This window comes from Bos javanicus, chromosome 4, assembly GCF_032452875.1.
Source record: "Bos javanicus breed banteng chromosome 4, ARS-OSU_banteng_1.0, whole genome shotgun sequence".
Classification (NCBI taxonomy): Eukaryota; Metazoa; Chordata; class Mammalia; order Artiodactyla; family Bovidae; genus Bos; species Bos javanicus.
Genome location: NC_083871.1, coordinates 11,400,852 through 11,417,926, shown reverse-complemented (window position 1 = coordinate 11,417,926; position 17,075 = coordinate 11,400,852). Strand labels below are relative to the sequence as shown.

Sequence of the window (17,075 nt, the reverse complement as noted above, 5' to 3'; positions counted from 1 at the left end):
TTCTCTTTCCCAGATAACAATATCATATTTCAAATAACTTGAGTCTAAGAGTTGCCAGCAACTCTTGAGAGAATGACTCCCCAAATTACCTTTTCAGTGATGTGCAAGATAAGACTTCATCATTTCCTGTCTAAAAACCAATATTGTTGGAAACAATTTAAGGTATTTGGGGTAAATACACCACTTCATCCCATTCATTCTGTTAGAACTAAAGCTCCCAAAATATTTAGTTATTGGTCATTATTTTATTTTTTAAATTTTTGTTCATTCATTCAACAAATATCTATTGACTATACCTTATGATATACTCTTATGTAGAATGATCCATCAGAGAATAATGAATCCTAAGGCTGGAAGGGACCTAGTCCAGTTTTTCCAACTAGAGATGAACAAACTGATACCTGGCGCGTTGCATCTTTTACTTATGATTAGTTACATTAGACTAATACATCTACTTAGTGGGAGAACTGAAACTTGGCAAATACTCTTCCTTAATCTTTTCCTGAGCCCTTAAGCTGTATTTTATTACAGTTACCTATTGTTGCATAAAGTATTACCCCAATATTCAATAACTTAAAACAATAATCAGCATTTATTATCTCTGGCTGTTTGTAAGTCAGAAATTTAGACAGGACACAGAGGAAACAATTTGACTTTGTACCTTGATGCCTGAAGTCTTATAGGTAAGGTGCCGCTGCTGCTGCTAAGTCACTTCAATCGTGTCCGACTCTGTGTGACCCCATAGACAGCAGCCCAGAATCATGTAAGGGCTCTACCATCACTTGCATAGCAGTTGACGCTTGGGCTGTCAATCCGAACACCCAAACTTGGCCCTTCTACATCTTACAACATGAGCTTTTATACAACATTGTGGCTGGGTTCCAAGGGCAAGTGTCTCAATGAAAAGAGAGAGCCAAAGAGAAACCAATAAATAGGCTTTTATAGCTGAGCCTATGAAGTCATGAAGAGTCACTTCTGCCACACTCTGTAAGTCAAGTCAATTACTAAAGTATCCCCAAATTGAAGAGGCATGAATATAGATGCCACCTCTTGAAGGAGGGTCCACACCACGTCAGTAGATGACATGAGATGAGATTTATATTGAAGCTGCCATATTTGGGAGAATACCGTCTGTAACAAGTCAAAGGTTATTTATGGGAGCCTGGTACAATTTGAAAACAATGTCCATCACTTTTTCATGTAAAGGAGCAAGACAACACAACTCCATCAAGAATACATCCCTGAAAAGCCTAAAGCCAATGTTGCTTTAACAGCATAGCTCAAACATACACACACACACACACACACGCACTATATATATATATATATATCCCTTCCACATTTAATATTCTGGGTTTTTACCATATCTTCATGCTTATTAATGCTACATGAATGATAGTAGTAAGACCCCTGAAAAAATGAACAATAATTGTTATTTTCCACACTGGAAAGTGAAAGAAATTTTAGTGTCCTCATATGGATCCTCAAGAAATCAGAAAAAAAAAATTACAATATATATGGAGATTTACCATATAAAGTCATATTAGAAAACCTCTCATTCTTTTAGAATATTAAGGAATATTTATCTGACTGTTAGACAGGAATCATTGACAAAGTTTAAACCTAATAGGATATTATTTTCTGTTGTGATTAACACAAAATAACCAGAGTGATTAAGACATTTTAAATCATTCAACTAATTTGACTTCATGATGGAAAATCTTAGTTTTACTTTTTATTTTTAAGACTTATTACACTGGCATCTTGTTTGGGAAAATATTTTTTATCACCCTTTCTGTTGCTAATGTAATTGAGCACATATCAACATAATTTAGCAAATTTAAACTGCTTTGACTTGCAATTACCAATTTAGCGGCGGACACAGGGGCCCACTCTTATTATCATATTTAGCAGCCATCTATCATACTGCATGTAATAACTTAAATGAATGCGTAAAGATAGCACTAAAAGGTAAGATGAAAAACTCTCTCTAAGCCTCTCAATTTAATGGCAAAGCTAATTTGCTGCTTAGGTCCCAAAGGAAGGCCATCCTTATTAATTCATCCTTTCTAACCACTAAACGTGTAGATGGTCTAAGTCCTTATTCTAATTTTCAAAGCTCTATCAATTTACTTGGGAATTATTTTCTAAATATTTTTAGAATTTTAAATATAGTCATTGAATTAAAGATGTAGCTGGAACAGAGTCCTCGATTCAAGTATTATTAATTGAATAACCTTAAGTCAAACCCCAACTGAAGAGTCCTTTAAAACTAACTTGAATTCTAACTTGAATTTCATTCCTAAAGAACTAAATATATGTATAAAATTTTTCTTGATATTATAACACTACAAAGGCAATGTTAAAAGATTTATACATTTCCCAATTGTGGCAATTATATGTTATATCCTATAAAAAATGAAATTATTTCAATGATTCTGTTGACTAAATAAATTCCTTTGGGTATATACCAAATGGCAATAGAAGTTATCATTGTACTTAATATCTATGCTTCCGTAAGATTCTTCAGGGGTATCCAATGACATATTATAGACTTGATCCTTAAGTTAATCAGAGATTCAAGGTTTTGTGAAATTTGGACCATTGATTCTTACAGATAAAAATGGAGACATAGCCATCTTCATCTTGTCCATGTGGATAATTGCAGAGGGAAGGCAAATTTTATCAGCCTAATTCCAGTCCTGCACACACAATGATATAGGTGTGGTTTCTTCTGCTTTCTTTCTCAGTAATTCTGTCTCTCCTTGGGGCCTGATTTAACTTCCAGGCTGTCTCAAGAACCCCAACATTAAGAGCACAATTGGCCTGCCTTACCTGGCCATTCCTTCTGCCTCTTTTCAATCCGGGCTCACTGCTTTTCCTTACCCTCCCAGCTGGTCGCCCTTTTGAAATGCTGCTGTTACACTAAGGTTTTCTCAGTCAGGTGTTAACTGACGTAACAGCTTAATGGGTCCCCCTTTTCCCACCCCCTCACGTCATTGGAGGGTGCCTTTTCAACAGGGAGTGTTCTGCGACCTTATAATTACATTAAGGCTGCTCAACTTCATTTTCACTAAATTAACCCTAATTTGGCTCTTTGGGACTTTATTCCTTTCTGATTATTAGTCACTTTCAGGAGGAGAAGTTCTTGCTTAGAAAAGTAAGCTAGAAAGCAGAGACCCTCCAGATCTTACACAGTCCTAAGTGATCAAACAAATATTTAATATAGAAATCTTTAGCTGGGACCAAAATCTACGGTTTGCTCCATAATGGTATGTGTTTCATCATTATTTGGTTCCCACCCACATAACACATCTGTAATAACTGTTAGCAGTTCATTCACGACCTCTGGCCATTTAACTTATTTCCATTGAAAATTTTACCATGTTTGCTCTGTCTTTGGTCGTTGAGTTGCTGAGTCATGTCCAGCTCTTTGTGACCCCATGGACTATAACCCTCCAGGCTCCTCTGTCCATAGAATTTTCCAGGCAAGAATATTGGGGTGTGCTGCCATTTTCTTCTCCAGGGGATCTTCCCAACCCAGGGATCAAACCCCCATCTCCTTTTAGGTGGGCAGATTCTCACCATAGAGCCACCAGGGAAGCCCTTGTTTTGTCTTAGTTTATGATTCAGTTTTGTTTTATGCTTTTTCTTTTTCTGTTTTTATGATCAGTTCAGTACTCACCATGGATATACTTACTATCTGGGCAAAAACCACCCTAGCGAAGCATTTTAATGACACAGCACTCTATTTTTGATGGTAGCTCAAGGCAGCTTGTTCTCAGTGCTCTTTCCCAAGAAATTGTGCAGATAATGTCCAGAAGGAAAAGACAAGATCTATTAAAATACCTAATATCCCTTGATGTAATGTCTATTTCTTTGGAAACACTCTGGAGATATCCAGGAATGGATGTCCTCAATGACTTCTTTCCAAGAAATTCTCCAAAGAAAGAAAGTATCTCCCCCTCTTTAAACAGTATTATTAAACAGAATATTTGTTGTTTGGCACTGGTAGCTCAGACAGTAAAGATTCTGCCTACACTGCAGGAGACCTGTGTTCAATCCCTGTTTTGGGAAGATTCCCCTGGAGAAGAGAATGACAACCCACTCCACAATTCTTGCCTGGAAAATCCCCTGAACAGAGGAGCCTGATGGGCTACAGTCCATGGGGTCGCAAGAGTCGGACACCACTGAGCGACTAGCACAAACACACACCTCCCCTTCTATTCAGAGGTTACAATGATAGTGTATACTAGGAATTGCAATGCTGAAATTGTAAGAATTTGTTGTATTCTTCCCCTGCTAGTGGGAACTTCCAAAAAAAAAAAAAGCAAAGTGGTGATAAGCAAAATGGAAAATTGGGGCCATTTTCTGTAATATCTCTGAACATGTTCTGCCTTTGTTTATATTTTGTCAGTTGTTTTTATCAGTTTATTATGACTAGTGTTTTCATTGGCCATTGAGATTCATTTCCCTTTATAGTTTGGTAATTACATTTGTGAAATATACTTTTAATACCTAATCACCATCAGGGCACTCTTAAGGGATGTAGTTAGAAATATCATCAGACATTATGTCTTAAATGCATTGCTAATTCAGTACTCTTTTTTTAAATTGCAACTTGCTATTGTGTCATGAACAGAGCTTTAATTATACAGAATGGTCCTTGCTGAAATGGCACTCTCTTTGGTCTAAGTACCTTCTTTCAATTTATGGAGTATTCCTTTGGGGAATTATTGTGAAACATTTTTAAAATTATACTTCCAGTTACTGGAAGACAGATTGAAAGCAGAACCGAACAGTTAAGGTGAGATGAGTATAACTTTTCCTTTTCCTCCCTACAGCTTTCTTCTTCTGTGCTCCAAAGCTACACCACAGGGAACATTCATATTAGCAAGACTGAATAAAACCCAGAACCTGCATCCCTAAACCAAATAACATTCATTAAGATTGCTTCCTTGGTGTTCTTAATTAAATCAGTTAAATGATTGGAGAAGTCTTATTTATGAACCATAACTTCTTTATATACTGAATTTTTTTTTTAAAGCAAACTGGCAAAGTGAGTCATGAGCAAGTTCTTCACAAATACCAAACTTTCTGTAATAAAGCAGGTGGCAACATGTTCTCTTCACCTTTAATATTAGGTTGCCACACTGAAATTGACTTGGACACCATCAATTAAGATAAATGTCCTTTAGATCATATTAGGGTCATGGTGGGAAACAACTGCTATGATGGAAACTATTTACATCATCATGGCTTACATTTAGCCATCCAACTAGGCTGACCATCCCTGATATGATTAATCCTGCTTAATCTCTTTATTTCCCACACCCCCCTCCCCAGGAATCGAGCTAACTTTATAGAACCTTTTGAACTGCTCACACAGCCATGAAAAAAGGATCATTTCCAAGGTGCTCAAATTTCAGGGAAATGGCTCCTTAAATAATTTAATAAGAAAAGGGAAGCTTTGTAATAATTAAATTACATTTGATGGCACTTTTCAGTATTTAGTAAATATATGCTACTGAATTGGAAATACAAGGGCAAACTTGTCCCTTCTAAGGTTGAATATCTTTGTGTGGAATCTCAGAATTGTGGGTGCATAAGGGTATGTCCCACTCAGACATTCTCTGTAGTGTGTAATGGCTGATAAGAGCAAGAAATGCATCTGACTCAGTAATATTTAAAGAGTGAATTTATAAATACAAGAAATGCTTTCTTGTATCGTACAACATGAAGAATATAGCCAATATTTCATAATAACTGGAAATGGAAAGTAACCTTTAAAATTGTATAATTTTTTAAATAAAAGAAAATATTCTTAATCACTAGAGTCAGAGAAATTAAAATTTTTTAATTCTTTTATTAAAAAAATGTAGTGCTTTCTGCCTTTTCTCACCGCAACTCCATTTCTGCACCCACAAATTTGGAGGTACACACACAATGAATAGCAGAGTTATGGAAGAAAGGAGAGAAGCCTGGGCTGCTTTACAGCTGGTGAGTCTTAGTATAACAGCACCTGTGGTTAACAGCCAGCAATTGTTCTGAATGATGGATGTTTAAGTAGCAACAATTGTTAAATATTTTGAATAAAACCACAGGTCATTTCTTTATTTAACCCATTTGTTCTGGGGCTAAGCACCTTCTACCTTAAGATACCCTTGAGATCAGCGCCAAACAGAATTCCTAAAGGTAATTAAGAGAAATTGAACTGAGCGAGAGAATGGACTATGGTCATGGGTTACATCTATTCCAACTAGACCCAGCCTTAGAGGTTTCACTGGCAGAAGATTGAACCCAACTAGGGAAAATTTTGATGTGGGACAAGATAGTAAGTCAGAGTGTGTACTAGTTTGGGGGTCCATGATTTAGGCTCACCAGAGCTCTTTCACTAACTTTCTAATCAATTTAAGGGAAATCATTTCAGTAGGTTTTCAGTTAAAAATTCAGAAAACTTGAATTCTAGAATCCTTTCCAGTTCCATCGTCTGATCAAATCAGGCATATTTTTTTCTGAAAGAGAATTTTTTCAATAGTGTGTAAAATAACATAATAACATGTATGCTGCTGCCGCTGTTGCTGCTAAGTCGCTTCAGTCGTGTCTGACTCTGTGCAACCCCAGAGATGGCAGCCCACCAGGCTCCCCCGTCCCTGGGATTCTCCAGGCAAGAACACTGGAGGGGGTTGCCATTTCCTTCTCCAATGCATGAAAGTGAAAAGTGAAAGTGAAGTTGCTCAGTCGTGTCCGACTCTTCGTGACCCCATGGACTGCAGCCTCCTCCATCCATGGGATTTTCCAGGCAAGAGTACTGGAGTGGGGTGCCATCGCCTTCTCCGAATAACATGTATAGGAAGACTAAAATCATAAACCTACAGTTTTAAATTTCTGTGGGTATTTATAGACTGTTTTAATGCTTGTATGCCATTGAATTCTACCTAAATATTTTAAAGTTTGACTTAAATACATACATCCTGCTTCTCTCAGGGGTGAAATCATAAGACTTTTCACATTCAGGTGAATTCTTTACCACTGAGCCACCAGGGAAGCCCTGATACACATATGTATGCTTTTGACTTACTAGTGGGCTTGAAGTCAATCAAAAACAATGCGTCATGATCAGTGTATGACACTTGAAAATTACAGTTTACATCCTGAGTTTCCTGGCATACTAATATGTAAATTGAATATACTTTACTTCGGGGTGGGACAAGTATATTGAGCATTGTATGGTCAGGCTTCTCAGGATGGTTATTTTCTTGCTTTCCATACATCCCCTGCTTGACCAGAGCCTACTTCTCTCACATGAATATCCAATCCCCTTAATGATAGGACCTAAATAGTAACTGTCCACCTGATTGCCCTCTGCCCCAGCTGCTGGTTTCCCTGGTAACCAAACCAACATGGTGACTGAAACAACATGACGTCATTCCCCTTTGAAGGGTCGCAGCTTTCCCCACCCCGCTGCCCCACCCTGCCTGCCTGTCAGCTCCTGGCAGGCGGTATCACTCCAGAGCCCACATCAGTAAACACCTGAGTCTCTGTTGCCATCTCCTATACCTCATGGGTCCCAAGGCTGGGCAACTACAAGGCTTGTAGACCTACAAAGTGCAGCCCTCTGTCAATCCTAAAGGAAATCAACCCTGAATATTCATTGGAAGGACTGATGCTGAAGCTCCAATACTTTGGCCACCTGATGTGAACAGCCGGCTCATTAGAAAAGGCCCTGATGCTGGGAAAGGTTGAAGGCAGGAGGAGAAGGGGACTACAGGGGATGAGATGGTCAGATGGCCTCATCAAATCAATGGACGTGAGTGTGAGTAAACTCTGGGAAATACTGAGGCTCAGGGAAGCCTGGCATGCTACAGTCCAGTCCATGGAGTCACAAAGAGTCAGACACGACTGAGTGGCTCAACAAACGACAGCAATCACTGGTGAGGCAGCCAAGAGGCCAAAAAACTCCTGTGAGCCCCAAGATATCAGAAAACAAGGATGGGTGTGAAAAGTTGAGGAAGTGATCGGAGGAGGCAGTCCACCAGCATGTATGACCCTGCTGACCACCACGAGAGATGAGAGATGTCTTTCTCTTCCATTAAACTAACGATCTCCTGCTAACCTCAGAGCCTCTTACAAGTTTAAAGGTAGCTGTCCCATGCTCCTGGCTGTTGTGACTATGTGGGGATGGCTAAAGAATACAGACAAAGTGTAAGGACATGGATTATCTAGGATGTTAGCTGGTCAGGTAAGACAAGCATACCCCCAACCACCAGCCCTAAACAGCTACAGACACAGGCTTTAGGAGTGTTATCTCAGGGGCAGGCTCATGAGTTGGAGGTGGCCAGTTAACCAGAAGGGTTTGGGGCCCATGGCAACTGCAAAATACCCTTGGGCTTCTGCTCCTAGCTATGGAAGTGGGAAGAGCAATGATACTGCATAATAATAGCTACGTGTAGTCTACAATGTGTTACAACAGGTGCAACCCCATGGACTGTACAGTCCTTGGAATTCTCCAGGCCAGAATACTGGAGTGGGTAGCCTTTGCCTTCCCCAGGATCTTCCCAACCCAGGGATTGAACCCAGGTCGCCCACATTGCAGGCGGATTTTTCACCAGCTGAGCCACAAGGGAAGCCCAAGAATGCTGGAGTGGGTAGCCTATCCCTTCTCCAGCGGATCTTCCCCACCCAGGAATCGAACTGGGGTCTCCTGCACTGCAGCCAGACTCTTTACCAACTGAGCTATCAGGGAAGCCCCACAACAGGTGCAAGCTGTTACAAAGGCTTACTGGAGCTGTAGAGCAATGCAAGATGGCCACAAGTTCAGGAAGGGGTCAATACAGATGCTACACACTAGCATTTCCACCTGCCCCTCAGGCTAATTGAAAGGATGAAGGGGCTAATAATGACAATTGAGATGGGAAAACACTCTCTCTACATGTGAACACGTCCCAGGAGCACCCACTCCAGTGTTTACACCATGTTAACCCAGAGGCAACTGGTCAACACCATCCAAGTTCAACTGTTGACCACCTGAGGACTGCTGCCAGTGGTTGGTCAGGACAATAGCTTGCTTTTGCTCTTGCCACGGGATCTGCTCCCAGAAGAACACATTATAAATCACCCTGGGGCTGGCAGGTACGGCCCCGGTGGTTTGGATTTACTTCCTCGTGGGGGTAATATTAGAAAGGGATTTAAAGGCTTCACCTGTCTTCTACTCAGCCCCACCTCAAACTACTAAAGGAATTAATTAGGGCACCATCATCTTACCCTTGGTCCATTATACTGTCTCTCCAGTATTCGGCACCAGCTCTGGGAACTAGGTCTGGACAGGTGGGATCATACTACAGACCAAGACAAAAACCACAGCAGGGTGGTATTATCTCAGAATGTTCTTACTGCTTGTATTTTGCTTAATGGTCATAGCTCCCCTGTATTGGGCCTGCTGACCATCTTACATCCTCTCCTTAGTCTAAGTGGAGGGAGTCTGTTCATGGACTGGGCGACAGTAGTGACCTCACTGTGAAGTGAGTTTGATTACTGGGTCCACGGGTTGCAGAGTCGGACAGGACTGAGTGACTGAGCGTGCATTGTTGTAGTGAGATGACACTGTATCCTCATCTGGACTTCCAGATGAAAGTTGGCCTGAAAAGCCCCTGGCTCCAAAGTTTGCCCACCTCTTGGCTGCTGTTACCTGTATTGCATGTGTGGTGTTTGGTTGCAGCACGCCTCTATATGCCTGACCCCAGCGATATCACAGAAAAGGGGTAGGCCAAGATTGCAGGGATCCTGCAGAGTATGTAGGGATGGAGCGTATGGTCAGGCCACTCAAGATGGCTGCTCTCTTGCTCTCTATACATCCCTGCTGGACCAGGCTTTGTTTCTTTCAAGTGACTATCCAGTCCTCTTAATTATAGGCCTAATTAATAACTGCCCACATGCTTGCTCCCTGCCCCAGCTGCTCGTTTCCCTGGTAACTGAGCCAACCTGATGTGAACTTCCCCCTAAGGAGTAGCCTCCTTCTCCCCCGAGAAGCAAAGATTGCCGCCATGTCCTGCCTGGCGTTTGCTGACAATGGTGGGATTTGTTCCAGGACTTTGGCTTAAGATCCCCTCTCCAGTGAACAGTTGATGTTTCCGCCGTGGTCTCCAGGCCCTTTCTTCGGTCTGCAGTCTTGTAGGCCTACAGGGTACAGCCCAACAGGCACACAGTGTGGATACTAAGTCAAACCAGAATATGTAAAATCTGACAGCAGTACAATCAATATGGCATTAGATGCAATTATAACCACTCACCCTTATTTGAAACAGTTTTCACACAAATCCCACTGAAGAAAGGAAATATTTGTGTTAAAAAATTTTTTTCACCCCTTTATTTTTCCATGTATAAAATTATCTGCAGGGAAATGAAAAACTGTTTATTTGTGACAAAGCAGCCTATTTCTGATTATTGTGCCCTTGAGTAGGACTGGTGAGCTGTTAGGTGACAAACCCAAGTCTTACTGTGGAAGAAATTTATTCTTAATAGCAACTTGAAACTTGAAGAATTTATAGGAAAGAAAAATCCTCAAGGCTCTAAATAAACTATTTAAATGAAAGTTGGCTTTGGATTACCCAGAAGGCATGGCTATTAGTCCTTTACAAAGCACAAATTTTATTTATTCGTGCCCATGGAAGTGACTTTTTTGTGGATGTTTCCAGTGAAAATTTCAGCAGTTCTTTTGATGCTATGTGTTAATTGAGGTCCACATTGATTGCTCTTGATTTCTCAGAATCTTTTATTGTGGTCCTGACATGTAAAGGGGGCTCAAGAATTTCTTACTGGGAGAACTTTAGACAACAACCAGACAACAGTCTCTCCAGGTTGAGAGGAGGGGCAATGAAATATGCAGTTGCATTTGCCTCTAAAAATACTGTTCTCTTTTTTTTTTTTGTACCTCTTTTTTTATTGGAGAATAATTGCTTTACAATGTTGTGGTTGTCTCTGCTTTACATCAATGTGAATCAGTCATAATCATATACATATATCCCCTCCCCCTTGAGCCACCCTGCCCATTCCATCCCTCTAGGTCGTCACAGCGCGCCAGGCTGGGCTACCTGTGTTATACAACAGCTTCCTGCTACCTATCTCTTTTACACATTATAGTGTGTGTGTGTGTGTGTGTGTGTGTCAAGCACACTGTTCTTACTTTACATGGATTTTACTTAGGGTGTCTTGGGACACTGATCTTCAAGTCAGATCAACAGGGGAGAAAAAGGCCACAGGCAATATTAGAGCTACATTAATTTAAATGTCTTTGTTACTTTTATATTTTTTAGGTCTTAAAAGACCGTTTTCAAAGGCCCAAGATGAAGTTCACACTTACACGCTGGTGCTTGACCCTCTTCATCTTCCTGAATGTAAGTGAAACAGAGTTATTTTAAGCTATGTTAATCAAGAATGCTCAAACAGTAAGGTTGAGTATAATTGAGCAAGGGTACACATTGTTCCCCAGAAGAAAAACGATAATTTTCTTCAGTATTTTGTTAACAAATCTCCTCTTTACATTATTCAAGGAAGACTATTACTAACATTCCATGCCTGTCAATTTAATTTTAAGGGGATTTACTTTTTATAATGTTACACATCAAAGTTTATGGGAATAATTGCTAATGCAGTCCTTCCTTCTGTACCTGTCTGAATGAGGATAGTTTATTATGTAAGGCAGCCGTGTTATTTTAATCTTCAGATAAAGTACAATATAATTTGCTAAAGGTAATCCAGTACTTGGAAATGCATGTATCTTCATGCCATTGGAAAGAAATTTTAAACAAGAATATTGTAGAAACTATTGGAATATTTTCTTTTGTCTGTAAATGTCTAAGCCTTATATCATATTCTATAGATGCAGAGAGATTGGTATATTTTATTCATATTGATATTGTTATTCATATTTCAAATGAAATCCTATGTGATCAACTATATGTGAATATTCCTGAATTTTGCTTCACAAATCATGTAACTAGACATTGATAGAAGAAATGATAAAGTAACTACTAGATAATAAGATAGTTTGAATATTATCCAATCATCTATTTTTTTTAGGAAAGACTAAACAAAGTCTTTTAACAAAGACTACAAAACTTTTGGTGTGTTGTTTTTTTTTTTAATAAAGCTCACCTTTTAAAAACTCTTACCTAGTACATTTTAAAATTCAAAGATTGAAAGAATTTCATATATTTGCATGAGCATGGCAGGTGCCTTGTGGTTTGTAGGCATCTTTTTACTAGCAAGCATGATTGCACAGGGCACTTACGTGGCTTTATGAGGTCTTCACTGTGACAAGCAGAAATTTTGCTTCTGTTTGGATTATATATTTGATCTGGAGGATTTGTCCATAAAATTTTTGATATATCAGTTTTCTTCTAAAACACTCATTATGTTCCACATTAATATTCTTCAAAGAAAAGTAAAATTTTTCATGACATTAATTACTCTAAAATGTCACTTCTTAGATACATTATTATGAAAAACCACTACCAATATATTTACTGAATTCTACCAACCTGATTTCCAAATGGTCTTTAAAAATTATCAGTCTGGTTCACCACATTCCCTTAGCCTCATCTACATTTACCGAAAGCAGTCATCACTTTCTCTTCTTGTGCAGTAATGCAATAGGCTTAGAACAGTGCTTGGCTCATAGTGCCCCAAAGATGCTAGTGAGGACGATGACAGTGGCCACACCAACAACGAGGAAGACAGAGAGAAAGCAGGCTCTTCTGAGAAGCATTTGTTGTTCTTGGTCACTTAACTGTGTTCCCCGATTTGTGTTGAAGTTATGACACCATGGACTGTAGCCCGCCAGGCTCCTCTGTCCATGGGATTCTCCAGGCAAGAATACTGGGGTGGGTTGCCATTTCCTGCTCCAGGGGATCTTCCCAACTCAGGGATCCAACCCAGGTCTCTTAGTCTCCTGCATTGGCAGGTGGGTTCTTTACCACTAGCGCCCCCTGGGAAACCCCTTATGATATATATAGGAGTTTTATATAATGCTTAGGTAGAAAGTACATAAAAGGCGTCTGATCCCATCTGGAAGAAGCAAAGCTAACACTTGACAGACCTCTATTTCATCCTTTACTTTGAAAAGTATAAGTAACTGAAAACTACAAATCATCCTAACATAGACATTATCATTATTAAGAACAGCGACATGGAAAGTTGGTCATATCAACTTGTGAATTCTGGATGCATCTTCCCATTAGAACAGGTCTGTCTGTGACAGTCTGTAGAAACGTCCTTCAAGCCAGTAGCATGGATCCCCATAGTCCGTAGCTTTGGATCATTTCTAAAGTTCTACACAGAACTGCTCTCTTCTTGCTCTCTCGCTGTTCTTCTGGAAACCGCCTGTAACACACAAGGAAGCTGATTGCCTTACATCAAAGTAGGAATTGCTTAAGCAGACAGCCATTCAAATCAGATTGCTTTACTTCTAGACCCCATGACTAGTGTGGATGAGACCTTCTAGAATGTAAGCTCCACGAGGGCAGGGACCTTGCCGGGTTTGTTCTCCCTGTTGACTCTTCAGAACCTAGGACAGTGCCTGACATATGGAAGGCATTCAAAGTAGAAGAACACTGATGTTTCCTCGGCGGACTACAGCTGTCAGTGGCAGCTTGGTGGTCGTATGTGTGGCGCCATCTACTGGAACGTTTAGGAGTGACATCACATATATGGCGACTAAACTGCTGCATAGGACAACAATTAACAGGTGTTTTTTGGTTTGATTTTGGAAGCATCATGCAAGATGGCTTGAATGCAAAACTTCGAATTTCAGTCTTTATTCAGAAAAACATGTCCTTCATGTCTCATTTCTATCTTCACGTGAGCATAAAATTGTATATTTACATTCCACAAACATATAGAATAAACATAACACATATGATAAGTGGAATATTGTTTTCACACCACTTGGTGGTTTAATCGCTACTGTTTATATTTTCCCTCTTTACTGCTGAAAATTGTACCACCTCACTAGCAATTTTTATCTCTGAAATCATCAGCAAACAGTTTAATATGAAATTTACATGTTATTTTTCAGCAGTAGTAATTCCATGATTGGAATTACATAGATGTAATGGTTATATATGTATATATGTCATGGATACATATATAACAGACGCCTCAAATTGTATGTTATTTTCAGAAGAAAATCACTGAAACATTCAGCTACCACTGGAAAAACTGCATTGTCAGTGCTCCAACATGAACCAGACCAGGCGCGGACTCAGATTATTATGGCCCCTCTGAGGACAGAAGTTCTAATTTCTCATTCCCTCAGTGTTGAAACAATCTCCGTTGAACCATGTTACAGGAAGTTCACTGGAGTTTGTTTCAACATTGGAGGAATGATAAGATGCTACTGTTGTCTACATGAACTACAGCTACTTTTTCAGATGGTCATGTCGCCATGATTACTGGTGTTTAAGACTGCATTGAACCAAATAATGTTGTCATTGAAAATACAGGTTTCCACTTGCTATTCTTGCACATACTGCCTCCCCATGGCCTCCATGAATATCCAGCTAAAACAGGAGCATTTAATGGGTTGTTCAGTCTGTTTAAAAATAGAATTCAGAATGTTTCTTTGGTCAAGCTTAAGCAAAATAGTTCCTAGTGTCTAGCGTATCTAATATAAGTGACAGAAAAAAAATTATATATGACATCATATTCTATTACAACATAATGGTTTTCAGCCACATTGATAAGGGATGTGTACACCTTTAATCATCATTGTCAGTGTGTTCATTTCTTCTGTCTTGAATTCTAGAGGCATTAAAATTAGAAATAATCCTAACACTTGGAGTGGTGTCAACTACATTTGCAATAAGTATTCATATAGAGTTGCAACCATAATGTTACAACAATAATAAATATTCATCCTCTTCTGTTTGCAAGTGATTTCTGCTCAGATGACTTGCTGATGCTTCCACATCCAGTCCAAAAGAGAACTTATCTTCTCCCCCAAGAAAGGTTTTCCTTTCTTAATGTCTTCTCTTTCTCTTTCTCAAGACACTACATTTTTTTTTTCTTAGCTGTATTGGCTAAAATATCTAGGCCATTTGACTCTTACTATTCTCCACTCCTTATCAGGTCTACTTCAGTGCTTTTATTGAAAAAGTGCTGAGTTGCTGTTTCTTGGTCCATCTTAAGGTGATGTGGTCCATGCCTTGAGCTGCCTGGCTGGCCTTCCCAGCTCTAATCTGATGCCTAACTCTCCTTTCACAATCTTCACTGGTCAAAAAACTGCAAGACATCTTTACTTCATCATGCTTTTAAAATACTGGCTAAAGTATCTTGAGCCTTTCATGTCCCAAAAGTTTTTTGTTTTCATAGGGCTCTGTATTATCTGATTTTCCTTGATTTCAGTTCTTACCCTCAAACATGCTCCCCTCCAGTTTGGTTTCTGTACAATATCACACATGCCCTTTCTTTCCTCTGGGCTTACCTGTGTGCCTTACCTTCCATCCAGAAGGCCTTCCCTCTCCTCTCTGCCTATGCAGACAGTCCATATATTCAAAGTCTAATACTACCTTGGATCTGTAGTCATTCCCATCTTTTCTTGCTCCATGCTCTCTCTCCACTATTAATTTTTATTGTTTAGCCTTTAGTGATAGACTGTCTCATGGGACAGGATGCATTGTCTACACAGTGAGATATGCTAGAAAACAGTGAGGCTCTACCATGAATAGCCTGGGGTATATGGAGTATAAGCATATTTATTTTAGCAACTGTGGAGAATAGAGAAAGGTATGTAATGCTATCTCTGCCATCAGTACATTGGGTAAACTTCCATCTTAGAATAATTTAAACAGAATAAGGCCAATTAAGTGTTTCAGTAGGTGTGATAGAAAGCCAGGAGTATTTCTAACTTGAGAAAAACAGAAGTCAGTGCAGGTTGACGCTTGCAAGTCTCCTCCAAAAAACTCTCTATGCAGAACATGGATATAAAAAAATTCCAATTCAAACATAATCAAAACATCAGAGCCACAAAAGAAATTGAAATCTATCTAAACACAACATAAGACAATTTGTCAGACATCCATCTTTTCAGATACACAGACATACAACTTTGATTAATAGGACCTATGATGGTAATGAAAACTAACAGACTGACAAAATAATGTCAGCCTGCACTGAAAATTTAGAAGCACTAGGAAAAATATTTAAGATTTACCTTAATTTTCAGCAGTGAAAATCAATTACCTTGTATAGGTCATCTGCTGATGAAACCAGTTTAAAGAGATTAAGGCAATTATCCAAAGCAGAATATTTCAAAAGAACATATTATGTTTGTTCTGTGGAATAAATGGGGTAAATTTTTTGGCAGTGTGTGCAATCTAAGTACAAACAAATCAGTTGAAAGAATCCAATTAAAACTTATTTATTGCACTAATATATCTACTTTGAATAACATGATTCATGATTCTTAGGAGCTCCAAAGAAAACAAAGTTGATTTAATATTCATATTTTTTGGAAATCAGGTTATTTATTTCTAAACTTTACATTGATAATAAAATTTTAAAAATCTTGTAATGAGGTGCGTGGGTCTGTGTGTATGCTATACATTTTCAGCGTGGATGAAATGAATGAGAATATGAAATTTTTAGGTAGAATTTATAGATGAAATATAAATACACTTAAATTATAAAGAAAAAATAATCCATGTGGAGATTGTGCATAATTGTTGCTTATAGAAGGAAAATAAATGTTTTCATACTTTTTGATCGTCTCATTATATATTCTCCTCTCTCTACTTTCCATAAGTAACTCCATTTCCTGTCTAATACAGCGCCCGCTTCCGGTTCTTCCTACCAGTTCAGATTCCACCTACTCTCCAACACTGGAGCCGGAGCCATTTCTCTTCCTTGTAGGAAAACAGAAGCTGTTGCAGGCACAGCACAAATGCTTTGACCGAATGCAGAAGTTACCCCCCTACCAAGGAGAAGGTAAAAAGAAGGCTGTATGTGAATGTGTGTTTCAAACATTAGTAAAGGCTGATTTTCTTCTGGGGGTAAATATGTGTTAACTCAATTAATTT

The 17,075-nt window shown here is 39.1% G+C and overlaps 1 protein-coding gene across 2 annotated transcripts in view; it reads left to right on the top strand.

Moving 5' to 3' along the window:
- Nucleotides 1-17,075, top strand: part of CALCR (calcitonin receptor) — a 111,379-nt gene that overhangs the window by 56,790 nt on the left and 37,514 nt on the right. For both annotated transcript variants that reach the window (XM_061413454.1, XM_061413455.1), the window contains 2 exons: nt 11,313-11,393; nt 16,827-16,983. In XM_061413454.1, the coding sequence (XP_061269438.1) occupies nt 11,313-11,393; nt 16,827-16,983 (238 nt within the window). The remainder of the gene's footprint in view (nt 1-11,312; nt 11,394-16,826; nt 16,984-17,075) is intronic.